At 44.0% G+C, this 20,511-nt stretch overlaps 1 protein-coding gene across 3 annotated transcripts in view; it reads left to right on the top strand.

The window, feature by feature from the left end:
- Positions 1-20,511, top strand: part of Wdr19 (WD repeat domain 19) — a 66,576-nt gene that overhangs the window by 22,376 nt on the left and 23,689 nt on the right. For all 3 annotated transcript variants that reach the window (XM_038317729.1, XM_038317730.1, XM_038317728.1), the window contains exons 9-21: positions 15-188; positions 1,546-1,616; positions 2,054-2,226; positions 2,313-2,427; positions 3,207-3,313; positions 4,149-4,271; positions 6,283-6,432; positions 7,328-7,475; positions 7,599-7,803; positions 11,151-11,310; positions 11,486-11,596; positions 14,098-14,207; positions 18,801-18,858. In XM_038317729.1, coding sequence (XP_038173657.1) covers positions 15-188; positions 1,546-1,616; positions 2,054-2,226; positions 2,313-2,427; positions 3,207-3,313; positions 4,149-4,271; positions 6,283-6,432; positions 7,328-7,475; positions 7,599-7,803; positions 11,151-11,310; positions 11,486-11,596; positions 14,098-14,207; positions 18,801-18,858 — 1,705 coding nt within the window. The remainder of the gene's footprint in view (positions 1-14; positions 189-1,545; positions 1,617-2,053; positions 2,227-2,312; positions 2,428-3,206; positions 3,314-4,148; positions 4,272-6,282; positions 6,433-7,327; positions 7,476-7,598; positions 7,804-11,150; positions 11,311-11,485; positions 11,597-14,097; positions 14,208-18,800; positions 18,859-20,511) is intronic.

Below are 20,511 nucleotides of genomic sequence, written 5' to 3'. Positions count from 1 at the left end.
CTTTGCTGCTGTAGGTATGGTGATGGCTACATCATGATTGGCTTTTCCCGTGGGACATTTCTGGCCATTTCTACTCACTTTCCAGAAGTTGGGCAAGAGATATTTAAGGCTCGTGACCATAAGGATAGTCTAACCAGTGTGGCGCTGTCCCAGACTCTGAACAAAGCTGCTACATCTGGAGATAACTGGTTAGTTAGAGTCGCATATTTCTGGGAATGTGGGGTGTCTTAGGGTTCGGCTATGAAGATGACCATGCCAACTCTTATAAAGGAAAACATTTAATTGGGGCTGACTTATGGTTTTAGAAGTTTAGTCCGTTATCCTCATGGCGGGAAGCATGGCAGCGTGCAGGCAGACATGGTGCTGGAGAAGGAGCTGAGAGTTCTACATCTTGATCTGCAGGCCGCAGAAGGAGAGTGGGTCCCATACTGAGTGTAGCTTGAGCATCTGAGACCTCAAAGCCCATCCCCATGGTGACACACCGTCTCCATCAAGACCACTCCTGCTAATAGTGCCAATTCCCTATGGGCCAAGCACTCATCCACATGAGTCTATGGGGACCATAGGGGGATACTATACAAACTATACAAACCACCACAGGGGGATACTCAAGAGAATCAACAGAATTTTGTGGTTGGTGTGTGTCTGACATCCACACTTCTTGGTTTCTTTTCCATGATACAATGAAAAAAAATTAAGTCCTCTGCTTCCCTGTTCATATTCAGATGGTCAGCACTCATAGTCTCTTGATTATGTATAGTGAAATAGAAGACTGTTTAACAAAGAAAACACCTAAAGGTTTCATGCCTCAAAACAGAAGAATAAGATGGAGTATGCTAGAATATCAATATAAAACTAAAATGCGAGTTTGGGATTCCATGGACTGAGCATGCTCCATCTGCTTCTCCTGCTGACCCAGCTGTAAACCAGGGCAGGAGTGCAGATTGAAGGGCTTTGAAAATTAAGTAATAGCAAGCCAGTCACAGGACAAGACCAGAATTCTTGCACCACAGCTCAGCAGGGAGACCCCCATTTGTCTGCCAGTCTTTCCTAGCCAGTGTTGACAGCAGCCTGATCTGAAGTGGGCTCCAGGGCACATGAGGGCCCATGAAGGAGCCATTCACTGCCAACTGAAGCTGTAGAGATGAGAACGCCTAGCAGGATGAGGGATGGAAGTGGGAGGAAGGGGTCCAACAGCAGGAGATGGGGAGAGGGAGGGTCCAACAGCAGTGGAGGGGGAGAGGGAGGGTCCAACAGCAGGGGAGGGGGAGAGGGAGGTTCCAGCAGCAGGGGAGGGGGGAGAGGGAAAGTCCAGCAGCAGGGCCAGGGGTGGGGGGCAGCAGCAGGGTCAAGGGCCAGGGGAGAGGGAGGGTCCAGCAGCAGGGTTTGGGGGGAGAGGGGAGGGTCCAGCAGCAGGGCCGGGGATGGGGGGTCCAGCAGCAGGGTTAGGGCAGGGGTAGCGAGGAGGGTTGGTTAAAAACAGTGTGCAAAAAATGCCAGAATGAAACCAAATAAAAATAGATGCTCCTTTTTCTTTTCTTTCAGCGTAAAAATCCATGATTTAACAGAATTAAGAGACATGTATGCTATAATTAATCTGGATGACGAAAACAAAGGTATTGATCTTGGCAAAGCTGACTTGTATTTTGTCATTGTAGTTATGGAGAATAACGAATGTTGTATGATTTGCATTCTTATAGGCAGAATTAAATTAACACCTTTCCGCAAAACTCCCTAAAATAGGTTCTTTACTTTAGGAACTATGATAAACCGTACACTTGACTAAGAGGTTGTGAGTATGCTTAGGTGTCAGAGGCTTAAAGCAAACTTTAATCCCAATTGTACAATGGATGTATACTTTTGTTTGAGCAAATGACTCAGTGTCCATATTCTCCTATTAATGTGAATATGGGAAATGAATAGTGAAATAGAAGATGATTTAGGGAAGAACACATCTAAAGTTTTTATGCCTATTGCATGAAACTATTTATTTGATTGCATGCCACCATATATTGCGGATTTGGACAATGGTTTATGTTGTGCATTGTTTCAGGGTTGGGTACCCTTTCCTGGACTGATGATGGCCAGTTGCTAGCACTGTCTACCCAAAGAGGCTCACTCCACGTCTTCCTGACCAAGCTGCCCATCCTCGGGGATGCTTGTCACACAAGGATTGCCTATCTCACCTCCCTCCTTGAGGTCACTGTGGCCAACCTCATTGAAGGAGTATGTAAATCATACAGTCTGTCCTTCGTTTATGAATTGAAACAGTTTTGGCAGTTGGTTCACTACTACTAAATCCTGTGTTGTAGGAGCCACCGATCACAGTTTCCGTCGATGTGGAACCCAACTTTGTTGCCGTGGGTCTCTATCATCTGGCTGTGGGGATGAACAATCGAGCTTGGTTTTATGTCCTTGGTGAAAATGGCAAGTCTAAATCCAAGTGTTGTATTCTCGTATACCACTCTACTTCTGTACTATTTAGAAAGCACTAGAACTGATTTTTGAGACTGAGTCTTCCATTTATTTTCATCCTGACATCTCTTTCTTAACTTAGATGGCTGTTTCCACTCTAAATCCTTTGCATAGTGTCTAGACAGATTGCATTCTTTGCTAGATCCTAGGTTGAATGTCCCTTTCTGCTAAAGGATTGTAGCTACCCTGTGAGCTTGACTTAATCTAGAAGAAAAAGCTGCTTTAAAGGGATCATGAAGCTGAGGAGGCAAAATTAAGCATTTGTGATCTCATTCTGGACAATGGCTTTGTTGAAGCACACCTTAGCCTGGAAGATGCTTAACCAGGGGTGTCCATTCCTTCCCATTTTGCTTTTTGAATAATGCTATTTCCATATAAAGGGAACTTGATCTTTCATTGTCCCTTCTATCTATTCTTTTCCCCAATTCGAAGTCAGATAAAAAAAAAGCCCTGAAAAGTGACCCATTAAGTAGAAAACTCCATTCTTGTTTCTTAAGGCATAGTTTTTTCTGCTTGTGATTTTATCTGCTGTTGTTTTGTTTCTTATGGACCACGAGGGACTCCCCGAGGGTAACTTACATGGCAGCTAAGAGTTTCTTTAGAGTGGATGAAACAGGTTTTGTTCAGAAGACCCTTGCCAAAGTATACATTGAACAATCATTTGCAAGTAAATAAATGCAGTACTCTTACCTATAATTTAATGTGTTTAAATGTTTTTGAAATTGATACAGCTGTAAAAAAGTTGAAAGATGTGGAATATCTGGGAACGGTAGCCAGCATTTGCCTTCATTCTGACTATGCAGCTGCACTCTTTGAAGGAAAAATCCAGTTACATTTGGTAAGTATAATCCTCCTTTCCCAGAAGCCTAAGTTTGATGTCCCATTATCAAACACCGTGGCTGGGAAGCAAGAATGTAGAGACTAACTAGAAAACCCAGTGTAGGTAAAGATTGAACAAAGTCCTTACCTGACTGTGTGTGATGTTCAGTTGACTTCTTAGCCCTGGAAGCCTGATGAGCACCAACAGTGCTGCTCACAACATTAACTGTCGTGAGATGATCCCATTGGTAATCTGCATCTAGAAAGAACTGCAGACGAGCTGTGAGCACCTGAAGAGCATGCGCTCACTTCTGTGCTCATCGCTATTGTTGCTCATTCCAGAGAGACTGGCACCTGTGGGGGCAGGAGTCTAGACCAGGGCATAGCACACATCTGTTTCTCGACTCTGTATTCGGGAAGCCAATGAAACTAGCTGCTGAACCTGCTGCACATAAGCTTCCCACTAAAAAAGGATGCTGGGGGCTGCCCTTTGGGGAAGCTGTCATGTTTTGTGCCTAAGCCGAAATAAGGTAGTTTGAGCATCTGTTATGTAGTTGAACTTGGGAAAAGACACTTTTCCCTAGCTAAACACTTTATTTACTTAGATAAATCACGGAACCACTAAATCAGCAGTTCTCAACCTGTGGGTTGCGACCCCTTTGGGGGTCACATATCAGATATTTACATTACGATCCATAACAGTAGCAAAATTACAGTTATGAAGTAGCAATGAAGTAATTTTCTGGTTGGAGTCACCACAACAGGAGGAACTGTGTTAAAGGGCTGCAGTGTTAGGAACGTTAGGAACCTTATTTAGGAACCACGGCCCTAAATAAAACTTCTTCATATTTTAGATAGAAAATGAAATCTTGGATGCTCAAGAAGAACGTGAGACTCGTCTCTTCCCAGCAGTGGATGATAAGTGCCGGATCTTATGCCACGCCCTAACTAGTGATTTCCTCATCTATGGAACAGATGTACGTATGAACTTCTGGAAGGTAGAGCATAGACAAGGGCCAATTCTTACTTTATGATCTTGATCGTCTTTCTATTGTTTCCCTCTCTTTATCAGAGTCAATACAAATAAAGACGTCTGTGATCAGTTATATATTTATGTAGAACCTAGGTGGCTTAATTGGCTAGTATCAGTGCTTGGTGATTTTAAGCAGCTTTGATTACTGTATTGGCTAGTTTTGTGTATCAACTTAACCCAGCCAGAGTCATCAGAGAGGAAGAAGCTTCCATTGAGGAAATAGCTCTATAAGATCCAGCTGTAAGGTGTTTTCTCAATTAGTGATCAAATGGGGCAGGGTCCAACCCATGGTGGATAGTGCCATCCCTGGACTTGCAGTCCTGGGTTCTATAAGAAAACAGGCTGAACAAGCCAGGGGAAGCAACTCAGTAAGCATCACCCCTCCATGGCCTCTGCATTAGCCCCTGCCTCCAGATTCCTGCCCTGCTCACGTTCCTGTTCTGACTTCCTCCAGTAAAGAAGTATGATCTGGAAGTGTCAGCCAAATAAATCCTTTCCTCCCCAACTTGCTTTTTATTCATGGTGTTTGTTGCAGCAACAGAAACCCTAACTAAGACAACTGCATAATGCAGAGGGTAGACTCTGCAGTCTGACATTTGGGGCTCAGATGTTGCTTCCATGACCTGCTAGCTGTGCACAGCTCTTCCACCCCACCTCCCCTCATGGGTGCTCATGTAATCTCCTTTTTACATATTGTTACATTCATTTGCTAAACCTTGGTCTAAATTTGATCTCTTGGGTGTTTGTTTGTGTAATTAACCCTGTGTTTTATCTGCATGTTATGTCTGTGTGGCACATAAGTGTTTGGTGCCCTCTGACGCCAGAAAAGGCTGTCTGATCCCCTGGAACTAGAGTTACATGTAGTTGGGAGCCACCGCTGCTGGTTCTGGGAATTTGACTCAGGTCCACTGAGAACAGCCAGTGGTTTAACTGCTGACCATCTCTCCAGCTCCGTTGTACTACAATTTTAGGGTTTTTGGGGGGAGGTTGGTTTTGTTTTGTGAGGTGGGGTCTCACTGTGTAGCCCTCGCTGGCCTGGAACATTCCACGTAAAGTAAGATGGCCTTGAACCACAGAAATCCACCTGCCTCTGTCATTGCTGGCAGCAAAGGCGTGACTACTGGTTTCTTTGTGGTGCCTTTACCTAGTCTTGGTATCAGCGCAGTACTGACCTCGGAAAACGAGTTAGTCATCTTCAGCTTTCTGGAGGCATTTATTAGAATTGTGTAAATACTTTTCCCTTCCATGTTTTGTAGATTTCACCAGTGAAGGTTGGCAGGCTGCTCAATACTTCCTGGGCAGTTGATTTGGCTTGACTGTACTTCTTCCATAGACGAGTAGGGAGACAGCAAGCGCCAGGGTGTACACAGCAAAGCCAGACCAGCATGCAGACCTCTGTAGCCTACAGGGCTACACTAGACGGAAGGAGCCAGCACCACAGCCAGGCAGTTCAGACTCAGAGCTAAACCTAAGGAAAGTGAATTGGATGACTCCATGCATTCCTGGAAGTAGGCGAGGATAAGGATCTTCTTTCTGGAAGTTTCTCCAAGGTAGTTGTGTGAGGGGTGACCTGGACAGCCTTTCACAAGACTGCCAGCCTGCCTGTAGTTGGCGGTGTCACCCAGTGCCCAGTCTGCCTGTAGTTGGTGGTATCACTGGAGTTTACTGGTTTGTTTTTGAAAGTTTCTCTAGCAAGTAGGAAATCTATAAATCAATGTGGCCACATATCACTAAACATATTACAGTTGCTAGATTATTGAATTAATTCTGAATTTCCATTTCATTTCTCCAGAGTCTGTGCTTTCCATATATAATCAAGTGCATTAGCTCTTCCTTTATCAAAAGTAATAATGTTTTTCTTTTAAATTATCTAAATTAAATGTGAAAAGTCAGTATTTCCTTAACCACATTTTAAATTCTCTGTCCAAACTTCTTTTTTCTTTCTCTTTCTTTAGACTGGCGTTATTCAGTATTTCTTCATTGAGGACTGGCAGTTTGTCAATGACTATCGACATCCTGTTGGTGTGAAAAAACTTTTTCCTGATCCAAATGGAACCAGATTAGTTTTCATTGATGAGAAAAGTGATGGATTTGTTTACTGTCCTGTAAGTCTAGAAAATTTGAAACTGTGAGCTGAGGTTTAACTCAGTGATGGCAAATGCCTGTCTAGCAAGCTTTACCATGCCCTGGGCTCAATTGCAATGCTGGGGAAACAGAACGCAAGACGCTCAAGTTTTAACGCAATAAAGTAGAAAAGGGTTTTGTTGTTGTTGTTTGTTTCTGAGACAGGATCTCTCCATTATATAGCTCTGACTGTCTTGGAACTTGCTGTATAGACCACTCTGGACTAAACTCACAGTGATCCACCTGCCTGTCTCAGGGCTGGGATTAAAGGTGTGTGCCACCACACCAGCTAAAATAGTTCCTTTTAATAAAGTATTTATCAAATAAAGTTTTCCCTTCCACAGAGTCAGGTCTTACAGTCCTTGGATGTCATCTGTGTCATATTGTGTCAGTGAGCAATGTCAGGAAAACTTCCCTGTTATTCTTTAATTTCTATATCAGTCTCACAGAGATTGTCATTGTTGTTGAGACTGGATGTTATTGTACTATGTAGCCCAGGCTAGCCTCAGCCACTCAAGTCTTGACTCAGAAACAAACAATGCACCAGAAAAGTTGCTCCATACATCTTGAGCGGCATCAACTTTTTAGTAACTTAGAGCCATTGTGTCTAAACTTACAGTTTTTTCCATAATCTAATCCAGTTTCCAAGCCTGGATTTTCCCGGGAACTGTTGTTTTGTTTGTTTGTTTTGTTGGATTTTCAGGTTTTTTTTTTCCAAGCCTGATATAGTACAGTAATCAGAAGAGAAGCTCTCCTACTGTGGAAAGCTGGGGTCAGAGGTGGGCTGGTAAGCCATGCCTGCTGGGGCTACAGACAGACTCTTAACGTGTTGTAATGACAGACACGTGAGGCAAGTTTGTAAATCCTGTCTTGTAGGTTAATGATGCTACCTATGAGATTCCAGACTTCTCACCAACCATTAAAGGTGTTCTTTGGGAAAACTGGCCAATGGATAAAGGTGTATTTATTGCTTATGATGATGATAAGGTGTACACTTACGTGTTTCACAAGGACACCATCCAAGGTACCGAATCATTTACTGTACTTTTTCTGATAAATGAATTTCCATTGTAGTGAAATTGAAAGCTATCTAATATTTATGCCAGCCATTAGCTTGAGGTATTAAGGGGTCTCCTTTCTAATACAGGATCCAAGGTCATTTTGGCTGGTGGTACTAAACTTCCCTTCTCCCACAAACCTTTGCTGTTATACAATGGAGAACTGACCTGCCAGACACAGAGTGGGAAAATCAACTCAATCTACCTCAGCACCCACAGCTTCCTTGACAACATAAAAGATGCGGAGCCTAGTGACCTGAGACAGATGCTGATGCAGACCCTGATGCTCAAGCGGTAAGGAGGAGTAAAAATGATTGACAGTGGCTTGTTTGCCTTCGTGTCCTGCTCAACAGATGGGAATAGTGGTTGTCTCGTGGGCTGTGTTGAGGCTTAGATAACAAGAGGGGCTGGAGAGATAGCTTGGTTATTAAAGTGCTTGCATTGTAAACATGAGGACCCAGTTCAATCCCTAGAACCCACACTCAAAAGCAGCTGGGTATCACGGCATGAGCATGACTGAAGTTCTGGGGCTCTCTCCCAGTCAGCTGTGTCTGCTTAGCAAATTTATAGACCTTGTCTCAAAACAACAACAACAACAAAATTGTGGATGTCATTTGAGGACCAACACCTAAGACTGTCCTCTGGCCTCCACACACACTGCCATACGCATGTGTACACCTGAGGTACACAAACATATGCGTACACACACACATAAGATGACAGTGCATATGGAAACATAAATTCTAATGGAAGTGCTATTGTCGGGTGTGATTCTATAAGTGCTTTATTATGAGAGAAGCACTCAGAGCCACAAATAGTTACATTATTGGAATGTAGTAGGAGGCTGCTTGTCTGTTCTTGGCCACCCAGACCCAAAATAATCACATAGAAACTATATTAATTAAAACACTGCTTGGCCTCTTAGCTTAGGCTTCTTATTAACTAACTCTTACACCTTAAATTAACCCATTTCTGTTATTTTATATTTTAACATGAGGCTCATGGTTTACTGGCAAGGTCCCAGCACGTCTGTCTCCTTTGGCAGCTACATGGCATTTCCCCCTGACTCCGCCTTCTTTTCTCCCAGCATTCAGTTCAGTTTTTCTGCTTCGCTCTATTCTGCCCAGGACAAAGCATCTTCTTTATTAACTAATGATAATAAAGCATTCACAGCATACAGAGGGAACTCCCACATCATTGGAAAGATCATTAAACAAATGATGAGGTTTGATTTTTGCCTTGCTTGAGATTTCTTTTTTTTTCCCCCCCTCTTACCTGGGGCCACTGTGAGTTCCTTGGGGCTCTTGAATAAGTTCCTCAGGGTTCTGTAAGCTCTTGGACTCTTCTCTATTTATAAAAGCTCACATGACTTTATCATCACCCATACTGACTCCAGAAACTGTCTGTATGGTTAGGTCTTCAGCTTGGTGGCAGAGCACTTCCCTATTGTGCCCAGGGCCCTGGGATCCATCCCTGGCATGGTTCAAAAGAAAACAAATAAATAACCTGTCCTTGGTAGCCAAGTATAGTGGCCTGCCCCTGGAATCTCAACACTTGAGGTGATCTGAAGTTTGAAGCCAGCCTGGCCTGTATAGCAAGACCCTGTCTCAACCAAACAAAACAGATAAAAATTTGTCTTCGATGTAAACTTGTATTTATAAATTTACACACGACCTCATCATCTTCTCTTACAGTGGTTCTCAACCTTCCTGATGCTGCCACCTGAAATACAGTTTCTCATGGTGTGGTGACCCCCCAACCATAAATTGTTTTGTTGCTGCTTCATAACTGTAATTTTGCTACCATTATGAATCATAATATAAATATCTGTATTTTTCAATGGTTTTAGGTGACCCCTGTGAAAGGGTCATTGGACCCCCAAAGTGGTAGAAACCCATATGTAGTGAGGAGCGGCAGGCTGTTATTCCTGCCGCCTGGCTCTTGGCCTCCTGGCTAGCTTATGTCCCAAAATAACAACACACAAACTGCATTCATTTAAACACTGCCTGGCCCATTAGTTCCAGCCAGTCTTACTCACATCTTGATTAACCCATATCTAATAATCTGTGTAGCATCACAAAGTGGTTGCCTTACCGGGAAGATTCTAGCATACGTCCATCTTGGGCCGGAGCTTCATCGCGTCTGGCTCAGAGAGGAGAGGTATGGCGATTTATTAACTTCCCTTCCCAGCATTCTGTTCTGTCTACTCCGCCCACTTAAGGGCTGGCCAATCAAATGGGCCAGGCAGTTTCTTTATTAACCAATGAAATCAACTCAAACAGAAGACCCTCCCACATCATCCATAGGTTGAGAACCACTATAAAAATATAGACTTATATTTTTCCTCTTTCCCCATCCATCCACTGTGTATTTTCCTAAACACAAATACACACACACACACACACACACACACACACACACACACACGAAAAACAACAGGCCGCAGAGAACATCTGTGCTATCCACAGTTTGCTGAACTATGAAATGTATACATTTGTGACATTGAAATGCTGATGTTTTTGAGGTGGGGTTGGTTGGTTGGTTTTTGTTTTGTTTTTATTTTTGAGACACAATCTTTCTAGGTAGCCCTAGGTGTCCTAGAACTCAGTTTGTAGACCAGGCTAACCTCAACCTCTCAGAGATCCTCCTGCCTCTGCCTCCCAAGTACCAGGATTAAAGGTGTGCACCACCATGCCCAGCCTAGAGTACTGGTTTTAGTAGACTTAAGTGAGAACAAAAATCATTTTCAACTACTTGTAGATGTAATGAATGTTTTTCTGTCTCACCATCCATCTCCCAAATAGTGAAATGGAGACTTCTTATTAATTATAAAAGTTCAACCTATAACTTAGACTTGTTCCTAACTAGCTCTTATAACTTAAATTAACCCATTTACATTAGGTTACATTCTATTGCATGGCATTACCTCTTTTCCATCTTGCACCTCCTGTTTCCTCTCCCTGTCTCCTGTGTGCCTCAGTTCCTCCTCCTCTTCCTTTCTCTCCCCAGAAATCGCACCTACACCTCCTGCCTAGCTTTTGACCACTCAGCTTTTTATTACATCATAGCAAGTGCATTTCCACATAGTCTACAAACACTCCACAACATGTTGAGTATTAAAACTAGAATTCATTGTTAATTGGTGATAGGAAGGGGCTGATAACAGTAAATTCTGACTAGTACGAGGAGGTACGAGAGGGGCTGGGAGGTGCTTAGTGGCTAAGAGCACTTGCTGCTCAAGGATCTGGTACCCATGTACAAAGCTGGCAGTGTCTGCTGCCTACCCAGCGTCACTGCAAAACCATGAAACCCACATTCAGTCAAAGACCCAGTCTCAAGGAACTTAGGCAAAAAATGAGAGAGCAGGATACTCAGTGTCTTCCTCTGGCCTCAAGGGCCGCACGCAGCTGGACATACTTATACCCACACACATACGTTAAGAAAGTAAGGAAAAGTCTATGCAAGTGAAGGAAGAAGTTCGGTGTGCTATTTTTTTCCTCGTAACTCACAAGTGCTGATTATAGGTTAAGAAATGTTAGATTTGTCTAGCATGTCACATTTAGTGATACACAGCCCAAAGACTACCTAGTAGGTGACAAGCAAAGCCAGAGCCATGGTTCAGTCTGTGTACTCAATCCTAGGTTTTCTGATGCTTGGGAAATATGCAAGATGCTAAATGACCGCTCAGCGTGGAATGAGCTGGCCAGAGCCTGTCTGCATCACATGGAGGTGGAATTTGCTATCCGTGTTTCCCGGACCGTAGGAGATGTTGGCACAGTGATGTCCTTGGAGCAGATAAAGGTATGCAGTGTCTCATGGGCTGCAGACTAAAGTGTATAGCAGCTGCCCATCCAGCCTTCCGCATTGCAGTCTTTATGGAACAGCTGAGTAGGTGGACTGTACCATTTCCTACTGAGCAAAGCCTTTTGAAATCTAAAATCCTTATATTTCTTCTCACCAAAACTTTTATTTGTAGGGAATCGAGGACTACAATCTTTTGGCAGGACATCTCGCCATGTTTACTAATGATTTCAACCTGGCTCAGGACCTGTACCTGGCATCCAACTGTCCTGTGGCTGCCCTGGAGGTATGACAGTAAAGGGAAGCAGGCAGTCGCCCCTCTGTGTAGGCTGACTTCTCAGCACCAGACACCACCTGTCTTCCTCTCCTCGAGGGTAGCCGTCCCACTCCCAGGCCCCTGAGTGCTCATTAATGTCAAAACCGCTTTCACTCTGCATTCAGTGGAGGGATGAAAAAGACACAGTATTGTAGTATTGCTAAATAATTCAAAGTCTAAATGTGCCCAAGGAGAGCAGACTGTGGAACTTACAGAAACCGTAAAAAGAAAAAAAAAAAGTAGGTGCTGTTTATTGGTTGCTCGTGTTGCCAGGTGCCATGCTAAGCTATTAACCTGCATTATGTCGCTTAACCTCCTCAACGGTCGATCTTACGGGGTAGCGCTGTGTTAGGTCAGTTAACCTCCGCAGTGGTCCGTCTTACGGGGTAGCGCTGTGTTAGGTCAGTTAACCTCCGCAGTGGTCCGTCTTATGGGGTAGCGCTGTGTTAGGTCAGTTAACCTCCGCAGTGGTCCGTCTTATGGGGTAGCGCTGTGTTAGGTCAGTTAACCTCCGCAGTGGTCCGTCTTATGGGGTAGCGCTGTGTTAGGTCAGTTAACCTCCGCAGTGGTCCGTCTTATGGGGTAACGCTGTTGTTTTCTCTAGTTTCCACATGAGGACACTGAAGCACTTGATCTTCAAGTTGCTGCTTGAAATTCCCCTCTGTGTTAGAGCTGAAGGTTGCAGAAGGACTGAACCGAATGCTGGTCTGAGTTCAGAGGCAGAAGGGGACAGAGCCCGGCAGTACAGGCAGTGGAAGGGTATAGACCAGCCGCTGGCCTGTGGTGCCTCCCTGTAAACCCAGGAACTCAGAGGCAGAACCAGGAGGACTCCTGTAGTTCAGCGTCTGCCTGGTCCAAAGAACAAGTTCTAGGCTAGCCAGGGCTACATAGCAAGACTCTGTCTGGGAAAGGGGTGGGTGGGGGAAGACACAGACTTGTGAAGTGGACACACCTGGATCTGATTCCAACTGTGTGTGACCTTGGGAATGTCCTTTGACCTCAACGAGGGTCTGGCTTCTTTAAAGTGTGGTTAGTTGGTAAGAAAATGGGTTTATAGTACAACTAATTAGAAGTAATTTATATAGCTAGTAGTGGCTAGAAATAAGCAAGAAAACACATCTTTTCTCACAGATATTGGAACTAAACTGTATTCATCTTTTATATTATAGATATATTATGATATATAATATAAACATAATCTTGTAAAATAACTATACAAGTGCCATTAGCTTTGTAAAGGCCCTGAGGTGATGGTTCAGAATAGAGAGGGTTAATAGCACTCTGCTCTGTAACAGCTCCTTCAGCCTCACTGTGCAGAACAAGTAAGTCAGGTGGAGAGCCCTGCATACCACTGCTTTCTCATACTAGCCATGTAGCATTGCGTAAGTCCTAGCCTGTCTTGGCTTCAGTTTCCAGATCTCTGAAATGGGTACAAGAACATTACAAAAGGTAGTTGTGAAAAGTAAAATAAGCTGATGTTCTAGACCAGGACCTGGCAAGGGAATAGCACTTGGGAAAGTTAGCTATGGTAAATTCTTTACAGTCTAAATCAGTGAGGAATGAGCTGGACGATTCTTCAGTGCTTACCTAGTATGTTTAGGATTGTATGCCAAAGATTTTTAAGAGTGAGAATCAGGAAGAAAGATGCTTTATGTGTTGTGTCTTCTGTTATTCATGTTGCTATATAGCTTCAGATTAGCTGGGAAACTGTATCAGGGCAGAAAGATGGTAAAGGCACTTGCCACCAAGTCTGATGACTTGACCTTGATTCCCAGGACCCACCAGATGCAAAGAGAAAACTGACCCTTGAGAGTTGTCCTCTGACCTCCACACACACTACAACACTTGTGTACCCATGCACACAGACATAAATAAATGTAACTTGAAAGAGAAAGAATGTGCATCGGTCCCAGGCCAGGGGTAGTGGCTCCTGCCTGCAACCCCAGCAGCAAACAGACTGGGAAGGTTGCTGCAAGTTCAAGGCCAGCCTGGACTGCATAGTGAGTTCCAGGACGGCCAGGAATACCCATAGCAAAATCCTGCTTCACCAAAAAAGGAAGGAAGGAGAGAGGGAGGGAGTGAGGAAAGAAGAGAGAAAGGAAGGAAATTCCTAAAGTATTTCCTAATTTTTTATTGGTATCCTTCTAAGGTGAAATTTTAAATTAATTGATTACATTAGCTTTAATTTCTTACTATTGGGAAAACTACTAAAGAATACAATGTTTATTTTTAGATAGACTTGACTTTTGAGAGGAACACAAACTACCATTAGAGCTAAGATATTTGCCCAGTCTAGAAGGCTCTGTCACTGCCTTTCAAAATGTATATTACAGCACTATCTTAAATAAATAGAAAGTTTCATGATTTAAACAAAAGAAGAATGTGATTCCCTTTTACTGAGCCTGGCTCTGTGCAGCAACTTTGAACAGCACTTTGGCTTCCTGGGCCTCAGGACTTTGTCTCTTGGGCAGATGAGGCGGGACCTGCAGCACTGGGACAGTGCCCTGCAGCTGGCGAAGCGCCTGGCTCCGGACCAAATCCCCTTCATATCCAAAGAGTACGCCATCCAGCTGGAGTTCACGTAAGCCCTGGCCCACTAGTGGCTGCCCGTCCACAGTTCCAGACTTATTTTTATGGGGTGGGGGAGATCAAGACAGGGTTTGACTAAACTCACTCTGTAGGCCAGGCTGGCCTCGAACTCAGAGATCCACCTGCCTCTGCCTCCCAGATTCTGGGATTAAAGGCGTGTGCCACCAGTGCCAGGCAAGGCCATTCTTTAATAATGGTGGAGGCAGGATTCCAGAAAATGTTTTTTTTATTTGTTTATTATTTATTATGTATACAATATTCTGTCTGTGTATATGCCTGCAGGCTAGAAGAGGGCACCAGACCCCATTACAGATGGTTGTGAGCCACCATGTGGTTGCTGGGAATTGAACTCAGGACCTTTGGAAGAGCAGGCAATGCTCTTAACCCCTGAGCCATCTCTCCAGCCCCTCCAGAAAATGTTTTATCTGTCCAATGATGTCTCTTTTTTTACTTGTCCATTTTCATTTTCAGCATTAAAGTCCAAGTCTTGTGTCTATTTTCCTCATTTAGAGTCTAAATATTGTGAATGACGTTTAGCCAACAACAGTACGCAGAGCACAGGGTGATACTCTGGGATTTATGATCTGTGCTCGGGATTCTGGCTTCTTTTTAACATTTGGAAGATTGTCTATGTCACATTATCTCGGTCTGTCTGTGCTGCTGTCACAGAATGCCTGAGACCAGTCAATTTGTCAAGACCAGAAGTTTCAGGCTGGAGAGACAGTCCAGTAGTTAAGAGCACTCCTCCTAGGGACCCCAGTTCAGTTCCCAGCATGCATGTTGTTTGGCTCACAACCACCTGTAACTCCACCTCCTGGAGATCTCTCACCTCTGGACTCTGCAGTTATCTACACACATGTCCATACTTACACACATAATTATACATAATTAAAAATAAAGCAGATCAGCTGGGCAGTAAGTGGCACATGCCTTTAATCCCAGCACTAGGAAGGCAGAAGCAGGTGGATCTCTGTGAGTTTGAGGCCAGCCAGGGCTGTAACACAGAGAAACCTTGTCTCAAAAAAACAACAAAAAAAAAGCAATTATTTTTTTAAAAAATAGAAATTTCTCACAGCTGTAGAAGCTAGGAAATTCAAGTTGAAGGCACCAACATTATTTGGGTTAGGCTTGGCTTTGAAAAGTGTTTGCTGCTCTTGACGAGAACCCAGGTTCAATTCCCAGCACCCACATCAGGCATCTCATAACCACCTGTAATCCAGCTCCAGGGTGTTCTGATGCCTCGGTCCCTGTGGGTCCCTTGCACATACCCATATACACATATGCAAAATTTTAAATTGTTTTAAAAATTAAAAATATATATGCAGTGAATCCAGGGGGCTAGGGTGTAATTAAGTGGCAATGTTGCTTGTTTAGCTTGTGACTTGAAAACAACAATGTCCATACATCAAAATGAACGTATTGGAAACTTGGTGCATAGCACAAGAGACCAGGCCCCAGTGCCATGACTCTCCATCTCCATCTAGGAGAAGGGAATGACCCAGTGTGTACCTTGTCAGCACAAGCATCTCCGAGAGCCCTTGGACCGTTCAGGAGACTGATTGTTACTACTTTCTGGCATGTTTTTGTTGCGAACTCTCCCACTTTACCTGACTGGAGTTAGCTCTGATAGGTCAGGGAGAAGCTTTGGTGGTGGCATGTGTCTGTGAGCTTTCAATGCTATTTGTGCGTGCTCGCACTCCTGACCTAACATGCCGAGCACCTAACAGTTCAGAATTGTCCCCAGTGATAACCAGGGTATATCTTTTTACCCAGCACCCCAGTAACCTGCACCTGCTGATCTCAGCACCCAAAGGCTCTGCCTGTGTCAGTCCCATGAGTTTCATTTGGTATCCACACCCCTGATTGTGTCAAGAAAGGGCGGCTCTGTCAAGTCTAGAGAGATTTAGCTCCAGTGGGGGTTATTCCAGTAAGCTCAGTTCCTGCGAGTGGTCCAAAATGAAATAGTAGTAAAGTGGGCGAGCTAAAAATAAGCAGAGTTCCAAAATCTTAATTTAGGGTCTCCTAATTGAGCAGGATCCTGAGCAAGAAACTGTAATTCTTCTTGTCAGGAGGTGTCCCCAGGTGGGCTGATATAATTGGACCCAAATTAGACATTCCTCCTCAGGAAATTGCTGGTTGTGAAGCCCTGGCTGATGAAAGAAATCTTCAATCAGCAGCACAGCTTCCCTCCCAGTCTTTTCATCTGTCAGTCTTTTTATCCAGAGGTAGATTCCGAAACTGAACAAGCCTGACAGAAGCAGAGTCTTTCTCCTTAGCTGACAGGGGCGCTTGGGTGGATCTCAATGCCGTTTCAGAGCTAACTGCCTGCAGTGGAGGGGTGGTTGCTCAGAGGAAGACAGCTCAAATAAAAGGTCTTTGCAAGACACTGTTCTAGAAAATGCAAGTAATTAAGTCTGTCAGACCAGAGCCTCTCAAACTTTATCCGTTTGCAACCGCTTTGCCTGAGAAATGTTTGTGCAACAGAAACTAAATATCTGCTGTTGATTCATAAGGAAGTCTATTTTTATGCGTTTGTGGGACTGGAAATACGGCTTGGCGATAAAGAGCTTGCTGTGCAAACATGAGGACCTGAGTTTGCATCCCCAGCACCACGTCAATAAGAAAAGAAAAGGCCAGGCAGGTGTTGGGGTCTGGCCCAGACATAAACCATTTCTCATACCAGAGTGGAGCTGTGGGAATAATTGAGGCACAGTTCACAGGGCAATATCAAGAGGGAGACTCAGGGTCCATTCAAATCCTGAAGATCACCTGTGTTTATTATCCAAACAACTTTTATATCAAAAGGTAAAGTGAGGGGAAAGTTTGTTAGCATTCTGTTCTCTGGGTAGCAGGGAGAATGACTTAGGTCACATCCACAGCTATGCCTGCTCTGTCCCCTAGACTGAAAAACACCTCTTCCCCAGGTGACTTCCTAAAATACAAGAGAAGGAGCAGATCCTGACCTTTGCTTTGGGTGGCGTCAGCTTGTCTCACTATCATTAGCAAAGGCTAAGCGACCAGCATCTGTGTGGAAGGGGAAAACTGTGCCTTGCCAGGTCGCTCAGAACTGTGACTGCCATACCATTAGGGGTTAGGGTTAGGGTTAGGGTTAGGGTTAGCCTTCCTCCTCGCTCCTCTCCAAGAACAAGTGCTCTGGACTGCAGGCCATCTCTCCAGCCTTCCTCCTTGTTTCCAACGGGATCTTCCACTGAACCTGGAGCTCCCCAGCTGGCTGGGACCCCCACCTCCCATCTGGGACAATGGGCAAGCGCCACCCTGCCTGGACATTCCTTACTGTAAAGCAAAGAACATTGTTATTCTTTTCAGAGTTTATTGATATTGTTATTGTGATCTGATGTACATAAATACATAGTACAAATGCCAAAAATATGTTTAGGGCCATTTCAGAAATTGTTAGAAATTCCGTCCTCATCCCAAGCCAAAATTCAGTGAATGATTTTTTAAATGAAGCTCAAGCCAACAACTCACACAGGAATTTTGAAAATCAGATGTTCTAACACAATACAATGCATGTATTGTATATACTAATTTGATACTTACATGCTGATGAATGCGGTAGGAGAAATGTTAAATGTTGTTTTGCACAGTTAAGCCTTGATTAAGCTATAGTTAAGCCGTCATGGTTCTGTAAGAGCAGAAGACTGTATGTATAGTAAAAACATGGCAGATTATAACGTTCGGTAGCTTTGGATCTGAGCCAGGAAGCTTCCGGCAGTTTCACTGGCACCGTACGGTGTGTAGCGTGCACAGAGCAGTGTATCCAGAGCCAAGACAGCAGCAAAGCCACATGATGCGACACGAATGAGCCCTGCCAGAAACACCTTGGATCTTTGTGTTTTATTCTGAGTTGATTTTTTTTTTTTTTTTTTATTTTATCAAATGTTTCATGACGCCCACACTCAGCTCTGGGACCATGACCTACAGCTGAAGAGGCTGGTTGTAGATTTGCAGGTCTGTGTTGTTTGCAGTCAGATACGGGAACTGTTGTTGCTGTTCAGGATCCACAGTGTAGCCAAAGACCATGGGTTGAAGAGGTGGTTTCCAGCCTGTGACGTCGGAAAGGAGGCCGGGCCTAGTATAAGGAAGTTAAGTTATTGGTGCCCTGAATACCTTATTGGGTCTCTGGATCCTCTTCCTCTGCTTCTTGGCCACCATGAAGTAGCCATGTGTCCCTGCCATGGATTGAAACCTCTGAAAATGATTATCCAAAACACATTTATTTTCCTCAGCTATTGGGCATTTGAAAAAAAAAAAAAATAGGTTTCTATGACTATGTGATTGTCATTTGTTCCCTAAAGGAAATGATTAACTAAAAGTAACCCATAAAATATGTCATAGCCTTCCTGAAAAGCCTAACATATCACATTGTAAGTACCTTATGGCACAACTCGGAATGTTTTTAGAGTGCCAAGATAAGAGCATGTTGCACTCTGGATGGATGCCTGCATCCGTGGTGTAGAGCATCTTTCCTGAGCGCAAGCCACTCAGCGACCAAGAGTGTCTTTAAAGCTCTGTGTGTGTGTGTAGCTAAAGTCTTAAATTCACTGTGATTTTTTTCTTCCAGGGGTGATTATGTAAATGCTTTGGCTCATTACGAGAAAGGGATCACGGGTGAAAACAAGGTAACCTTATATGAAATACGCCTAGTGATCCAGGAGTGTGTTTTCTGATCATTTTCAGCCCCGAGTCTGCCTGCATTGTCATTCTGCAGTGTCTAGCAGTGAGCTAACTGTCCAGTTTACTAACGGCTTTACGAGAAGATGCTTAAGTTACGTTAACCTCACCAAACTAAAGGGGGCAAAAATTTTTTATGTGTTGCATCTGTTTGCCATTATATCCTAGATATGCGCTCCTAATAAAGATTGGAAGTAAAATTTCCAATGTAGTGAGTGAGGAAAAATCGGTGGAAAAGCATGGCGCATCCAAAGACAGCTGCATTCGATGCTCTTAGATTAAAGGGAGTGCTGTGCACTGACTCAGAAAGGCTGTACAAGGCGCCACAGCTTTGCACACATAGACCCAGGCTGAGCTTTACCTGTTGATTTCTTTTTTTAAGTCTGTATTAGGTACATATGTGTCACAGGCCAACTATGATTCCATAAGACTTTTGCTCTTATGACATTTCAGTAATCGCTGGGCTGGAGAGATGGCTCAGTGGTTAAAGACCGGCTGCTCTCCCAGAGCACCCAGCTTCAAGCCCCAGTACCCACATGGTGGCTCACAATTGTCCTTAACTCTAGGCACATGTGGTACAGACATACGTGCTGGCAAAACACCCATACACATAAAATAATGAAATAAATTTTGATCAAAAATTATATCTATTTACTTATTGATTGTGGGCTGGTGCCACACCCTATAGATGGCTGTCAGATGACACCTTATAGATATCTCTACCATAGCAGCTCCAGGGGGATCAAACTCGGGTCCTCGGGTTGAATGGCTGCCTTTACCCATTGAGCCGTCTCACCAGCCCGCTACCAACACCTTTGTCTGGTTCCATCTGTTCTGGTTCATTCTTTATACTATCAAATACACTAACAAGTAGCTATCTATGGCAGTTTGGATTGTTAAAAATGAAGTGAAATCCTACTCCTCCTTTTCATGAGCCACATTTCAGACGCCCAGTAGCCCCTTGTAACCATTAGCTCGTGTGCTAATGGGGAAGAAAGAAGACATTGCTGCCATTACAGGAAGTTCAGTGGACATACTGCTGTGGACAGAACCCAGTCTGACGCAGCATTTCATTAGAAAAGATGACTTATTCAAGAGTTCTTGCCAGGTATGGTGGCACATGCCTGGAATCCTAGGAGTTGGGAGGCTGAGGCAGGGTTGCTTTGAGTTTGAGGCCAGCTTGCATTACTTAGCAAGTCGGGTTTTGTTTTGTTTTCCTGAGACAGGGTTTCTGTGTGTGCTTGGTGCCTGTCCTGGAACTAGCTCTTGTAGACCAGGCTGGTCTCAAACTCACAGAGATGTGCCTGCCGCTACCCCCTGAGTGCTGGTATTAAAGGCATGCGCCACCACCGCCTGGCTGATTTCGTGAGTTTTAAGGTTAGCCAGGACTGCTTAGAGAGACCCTATGGCAAATATGGGAAGTTTAGTAGTTGTTGTTAATGACTTGAACAGTTCTAGATAAAGTTATGTGTAATCCTACCTAGTACAGAGATCTTCAAGTTGATTAATGACTCCCTACTTAATTTCATTTGTAGCATTTATGCTGTAATAACCAGTATGTTACTTCTAGATAGGATTTTATACAAGAGGCATAAAACAAG

Source organism: Arvicola amphibius, chromosome 1 (genome assembly GCF_903992535.2).
Source record: "Arvicola amphibius chromosome 1, mArvAmp1.2, whole genome shotgun sequence".
Lineage (NCBI taxonomy): Eukaryota > Metazoa > Chordata > Mammalia > Rodentia > Cricetidae > Arvicola > Arvicola amphibius.
The sequence above is the reverse complement of the archived record's forward strand: the minus strand, read 5'-3'. Positions and strand labels throughout refer to the sequence as shown.